This window comes from Mya arenaria, chromosome 2 (assembly GCF_026914265.1).
Source record: "Mya arenaria isolate MELC-2E11 chromosome 2, ASM2691426v1".
In the NCBI taxonomy this organism is placed as follows: Eukaryota; Metazoa; Mollusca; class Bivalvia; order Myida; family Myidae; genus Mya; species Mya arenaria.
The window spans coordinates 53,449,207-53,455,472 of NC_069123.1; the positions used below are offsets into that span (position 1 = coordinate 53,449,207).

The window sequence follows — 6,266 nt, forward strand, 5'->3', positions numbered from 1 at the left end:
TAAAACTGGTACTTAAATAAATCTTACAAAATGGTGCATGAAGAACCGATAGTGGGCTAAAGATGCTCTTATCAATAATCAGCAGGGAGTGACATCGCGTAGAACGGAAGATTTAATATATGGCACTTTTTATCCTGCTTGTCAGCACCGTCGCCCAAACTGCTGCATATCTATGTATATAACAAACTGATGACTCTGCCTTATATGGCTTTAACGAATATATTTTCTTGGCTGTCCATGAGTCAGAAAAGTGCATTCATATGTGTATGTTAGCCAAACGATTAAACTGAAGGTTTCGATTAAGCTGGCGGTTTCGCTGTTTATGAAAAGTTTTTTGTTGCTATGACGACTAAAAAAGCTACTATACAGCTTGACAATATATCTAGAAGCTTTTTATATATCAAAGGCATGCACACATCTGTTGACATTAGGGAATCTGGTGTCATGCGCTGTCCAACAAAAGCATAGGCTGCACTTGACCCCCCCCCCCCCCCAAATCACGTCCGAAGACTGGCTAGTACTGTTCGTTTAGTTCCTCAATAACACGAGGTCTATTTGGTGAATACATGCCTATATATACGTGTATGAGTGTACTTAATGTACATACCTGTTGGAAGTTGGTGAGCACACGCGGTATGAGTTTCCGGCCTCCGGTGAGCATGCGCGTGGCGTTAACGCGATACCAGCCGCGGTCATGGGAGGTGTTCTCGTTTGCCTTGGCGATGGCAAGCTGGGCAGCCTCATGTTCGCTCAGGTCGCCGTCTCGGACCTCGTGACCGAGTTCCTGTAGGCGAAAGAGTTATTCATATACATGTATCATATTATGCTAATATTAAGTCCTAATTTTCACTAAACTTACACCAGTTTTATTGTATCAATGTGAAATAGTTAAATGTATCGTTATTCGCCGTTCAAAAGATTTACTTTAACGGATGAACCCCCTACTCATGATACGCCGGAAAGGCGCTTTATATTATTTGGCTTTTTTTAAATATGTAAATACATCAAGAAGGTTTGAAAATGTTGTACATAGAAGCAGCTCTAGCAGGATCATATCGTACAGAACATCCGTCATTTTGTCAGCCTTACCTTAGCGAGGTGCATGAGGTCGGCCTCGCCGTCTCCATCATGCACCCGACGGGACTCCCGTTTACGCTCAGGGTCCTCATCGCTCACTGAAAATAGGCCATTATATGGTGAATAAGGGTACAAAAAGGGGCTAGGAAGTGGGTTGGCGGGGGACGGAGTTACTGAATACCCTCCACCGCTTATGTATTGTAAGCTCATTTTGCATCTTATGCATTGTAAATACTCTCTTGTTCATACCCCCTCCAACAAATAAATAATAGAATTCTGAACGAGCAATTTTAAATATCGTTTTAATACGGATAATATATCAAAACTACAACTAGTTTGTGTATGTATGCATGTTATATACTTATAGTTTACGTATGTCTAAAATCTGTGCTATGTTATGTTCAAGCAATTGAGGTGTAAAATGCAAATTCGGAAATATCAATCATACCGGAATCACATTCAACTTATATCTTAAAATATACATTTTATGAATATATATACAACCTTCTTTTAAAGTTCACAGAATATATTAAGCAGGTTGGATTAATAAACTTTCAAACAGCAGAGCTAAAATGGAAAATCCCACATGCGGCGTCTATCTACTTGCAAAGTCAACTGTACGGGGAGATGGCGTTTGATGAAAAGATGATGATTTGTAAAATTATTTGCAATCTATGCAATTTTTCGTAAACGATGAAGTAAATAAGACAGCTGATATTTTATAATAATTATATACATTCATATAAGTTTTAAAAAAACGAACTACACATACTGTATAAATATCATAGTGGGTTTTTGGTTTCTTAAAATAATTCCATTTGTTACTTTTCCAACCGGTAGATAAATACATATAGTTAAGGATTTTTTTTATTACGAATAAACAAACCCGACACCAACTCATATTTAACGTTGATGAAGACATAAATACATTGTTAAATATGTATACGTATTTGTGATTCACAGTTTCAGACGCACAGAACGTGGCAAATATGACGAAGTCAAGGTCCAGTGGTTAAGTCGTGTCGGATGGCCTTGGTGGTCTACAGTCTACGCATATAATATATACGGGTGGCAACTTGCTATATACTAGTAAACAAGTTTGTATTAATTGTACTAAAGCATTGCAGTCAAGAGACGAGGCTTGGTACAATAGTGAAGCATTTTCCCTGCCAAGCCGACTGTGGGACTTACTGGTCTCATAAGACCGCGCCTGCCCGCGCACCTCGCTCTTGAGTAGCCCTTTATCCTCTGTAAGGTCACAAACGTAATATCAATCATATATAAAAGCTTTTTGTAGCATAGAAGCGACAGTCAAAGCAACGTTGATCAAAGTGTTTTGGAAAGTAACGAATGTTTTATTGATAAAAATCTCGCCAACGACATTAATTATACCATAAACCTTGTGATATTCAACTCAACCGAAAAGTATTTTTGATGACATAATATGATGATGTTGAACACTGAACACTTATTTTGACGATTGTCATGGTTACACATGCTTTATACTAGTATAACGTGCGTTTCTCGGATTTAATTAACCTTCACCCATGCGGTTGAGGCTCAGTAATGTTAAAATGTCAGAAATGCTGGATTGTTCTAATAACTCCGTACAAACTCTTACAAACACCATTCTAAGCAAGTATGTGTTTGGCATCGCACACACACAAAGCAGCAATAATTATTCGGGAAATAAAAAAGCGTCATTAAAACAATCCTCGAATACATACAAATGATGGAACTGACCTGTGTATTTCTTTTTTGAATCTATAATCAAAATAATATTAGGCTTCTTAACGTTCCTACAATGATAATAAAATTGAATATCAAAAAATCTTTCAATAAAATCAGTGGTTCTTGGGTCTATTTTTTCCCTACAAAGGACAAAATAATTATGGTTTGGACTCCTTCATAGCAGTTGCCGCTATTGTTATAATCATATTTATCTTTAGTATATGTACACTGTTTTATCCGCGTTTAACTTATGAACCAGTAACAGGAAAGCAATAACGTGCTGTCTCACCTAGAGAGAAGCCGACGACGCCCTCGGCATGTTCGTCCTTCCGGCCCATACAGAAGTTTCGGTCAGCGAGGTATGCGACGAGGATGAGGATGGGGAACATGGCTAGGGTCACGAGCGCTTCCCAGATGTCCACCCTGTTTGGCGTTGATACCATCAGCACGATCGCCATCCACACGTACGCGAATACGCACGTAAACGCCGTCACGAAGAACACTTTTATCTCCTTGATGCGACGTGTGTCCGGTGAAGGTATCGACATGATACAGATACCGGAAATAACGAGGAGATTAAAGGCCGCGGAACCAACGATCGTTCCTGGACCAAGGTTGCCGGCCTTAAACCCATTGCCAATGATCTCAATTACGGACAGCAAGATCTCTGGTGCACTAGTTCCGAGCGCCAGCAAACTGAGGTTGGCGACAGTGTTATTCCACACACGGACGTCCATTTCCCGGTAACCACCCTCCACATCCGGGTCCGCAACGCGAATCTTGGTGGTCTTGGCAGTGATTCGTTCGATGGAACACATAAAGACGTCGGCGATGATAGCTACCGCCAAGAATATCCAAAACAGCCCGATCAGGTAGAGAAAGGCGCGGCCACCGGTCCCCCACGTGTACTCGCTCACCAGCGGAAGTATGAGCCCCTTGCTCGAGCATGTATAGTTGTTCAAGTCGACCGACACGTTGCCGATCTGCACCGTGTCTGACATGATGACAGATTAAATATCCTGCCTAGCGGACTGAAAACAACAAGATATACAGTTTGAAAGGTCTTCAAAAACTACTAAATATTTCGAAAACTTAAAACTTTTAGTTAACGTCAAGATTTAGTGTTCTTTGGGTCATTTACAATGAAACTTTTCCTGCTTTAGAAAGACTTTCGTTGTTAGTATCGATTTTAGTAACTCTAGCAAAACAAGTAGTAATGTTTGCATTATTCACCATAACTAGACCGAAACGAGTTGTTTTGTTGTGACTGAGTCACTCGTCCATTACAAATATGAAGTGAAATGTATTAAACCATTGCTGGTTCTTAAGGAAAAGGAAAATATTTCAGAATGATAAATCGTTATATTTTAGACTTGTGTTTCTTCAAATATAAAAAAATACACATACATATGTAGTCTAAGCAGTGTCCAGGTACATTGCCATATAGTTCTTCTTACAAACCATATAAGTATATATATATATACAAGGTATGTTGCAACCTGTATAAAAAGGTCTAAGCAAATCAGGAAGAAATCAGCGAGGGTATTTTTTTCTCAAAACCATGACAAGGAAAATAATACAATCACCATGCAGTCTACTTCCTAATAAGTACGTACATGCATGTGCCGAAACTTAAAAATAAATTTATTAATATCAAGAAATCCCCAGATATTTCCTTCCAACGTACGCCATATATAGCCTGATGGGCGCGGAGGGCACACTTAGGGGGCCATTTACACCACCTTTCCACTTTTCCTGTTCTCATTGTACATTCACGGTGATTTCTGTTACCACACATGCCATAGTTGCAGCAGTTTAATATTGCCATTTTCTGTTTTGTATTTTAGGCTGTATACAAAAGCCTACAGGATAAACTAGATTACTTCCACGTCAGGCTGCTGCTGATCCTCTACAATTGTCTCTTATAACACAAATAGTGAGTGGCAATATCAAGTACTATTAATATTTTACTATGAATGCATACATTTTATCAGTAAATTGGTTATATCTTAATACAGTATGATGTTTCATACGCACATAACACGTATTTGTACGGTACATCTAAATATATAACAAAATATCTGTTTTAGTGATGAAACATGCAATAAAAAAACACACACGGTGAAATAAGTACCTATTTGGCTTATCCTCCAATATATTTAGTAGTGTGCTTCACAAACTACAATCAAGAAACAACTGAGCACTTTCTTCCACACTCCACTTTCATGTGATTTTTTATTCACCCTGTATCATCTTTTCTACTTAAGGTTGTTGTGATGTTATAATAAACAACACGGTTTACACCTCAGACAGAAGATACATTGCAATAATTTTGGATCGATAACATGCAAACGATAAAAAGTTATGATTAATACATGTGTTACATCAGATAGTGTCAGTATCTCTTTCATAGAGCATTCCTGACAGACGGTGTCACCGTGCCCCAGGGGCCGGGCTGAATCATCAGTACTGATGTTAAGGCCGTAAATGGGTATCTGCATTTCTCTATGCATATGTCAAGTTTGTTTTAAGTCAACATTTATTCATACCTGCTAAAATGAATATAAATGTCGGGATGACCGCGGGCATAGAGCACATCAAATATTAATTAATTTCAACAGCAGTTCAATGACCTTATGGTTTGTTATTCATGTTGTCATTAACAAATACAAACTGCTGTGATAAAGCCATGATGCACGTGATATCCTCATTATCGGTAACTGCAAGAACGTGTATTTTAGTTTGTTATTTGACCGGATCTGATGAGCTACAAAGTACAAAGCTACCTATCGATTTTGAGGAGAATCTATGAGACACAGACAGGTGGTATTCAAAGAATGTTACATTATCATGGTCTCACATTCCAGAGGGCTCTGGCTGAGCCCCAGTCGCTCTAGATGACCAGCGACTTGAACACTTTTGTTCAGATAACATATGGTCAAACTTCGTACAATAGCTGACCATTGTGACACACGGGAGAATTTTATGAGACGGGCAGTTTTAAGGAGTATTGATGAGGAATGACCTAAATTTAAAACTTGCCACGGTTAAGGAGGTAATTTGGGAGACAAATACTGTCCAACGCTATTTACCTGTCGGTGACACTTGGCTAAAACACGCGAAATTAGTCATCAAACGAATCCCACGCTTAGATGATAATGGCGAGTATAGAAAGAATATGTGGTTATAATGGTCTCCATTATGTTTACAGGAAGAGATTTGTAAATATTGACTTTCAATGATAAATGCGTTTGTAGCTCTTACAACTATTCTCATTTGTGTGCCCGGGGTTGCGTGTCCAACAAGCACTGCCCTCCTGCGACAATAAACTAAAGTGTTTGATCTTGCAAGTTATATCAATTTAGTAAAGAAAAAACATGTATCATTAGAAATAACGCCTATATATGTTTATATTTCTCACTCTCGACTTCAAATGTTTTAATATGTGTTTATAGTTG

The 6,266-nt window shown here is 38.6% G+C and overlaps 1 protein-coding gene across 7 annotated transcripts in view; it reads right to left on the bottom strand.

The window, feature by feature from the left end:
* LOC128210533 (sodium/calcium exchanger 3-like) overlaps positions 1-6,266 on the bottom strand; it is a 19,664-nt gene that overhangs the window by 12,727 nt on the left and 671 nt on the right. For 3 of the 7 annotated variants that reach the window (XM_052914891.1, XM_052914906.1, XM_052914899.1), the window contains exons 2-5: positions 3,098-3,839; positions 2,269-2,325; positions 1,090-1,175; positions 608-784 (exon numbers count right to left, since the gene is read on the bottom strand). In XM_052914891.1, the coding sequence (XP_052770851.1) occupies positions 608-784; positions 1,090-1,175; positions 2,269-2,325; positions 3,098-3,809 (1,032 nt within the window). In that variant the 5' untranslated portion in view covers positions 3,810-3,839. Of the gene's footprint in view, positions 1-607; positions 785-1,089; positions 1,176-2,268; positions 2,326-2,820; positions 2,842-3,097; positions 3,840-4,942; positions 5,094-6,266 lie in introns of those variants that run through there. The other 4 variants (XM_052914914.1, XM_052914884.1, XM_052914922.1 and 1 more) reach the window with 3 other exon arrangements.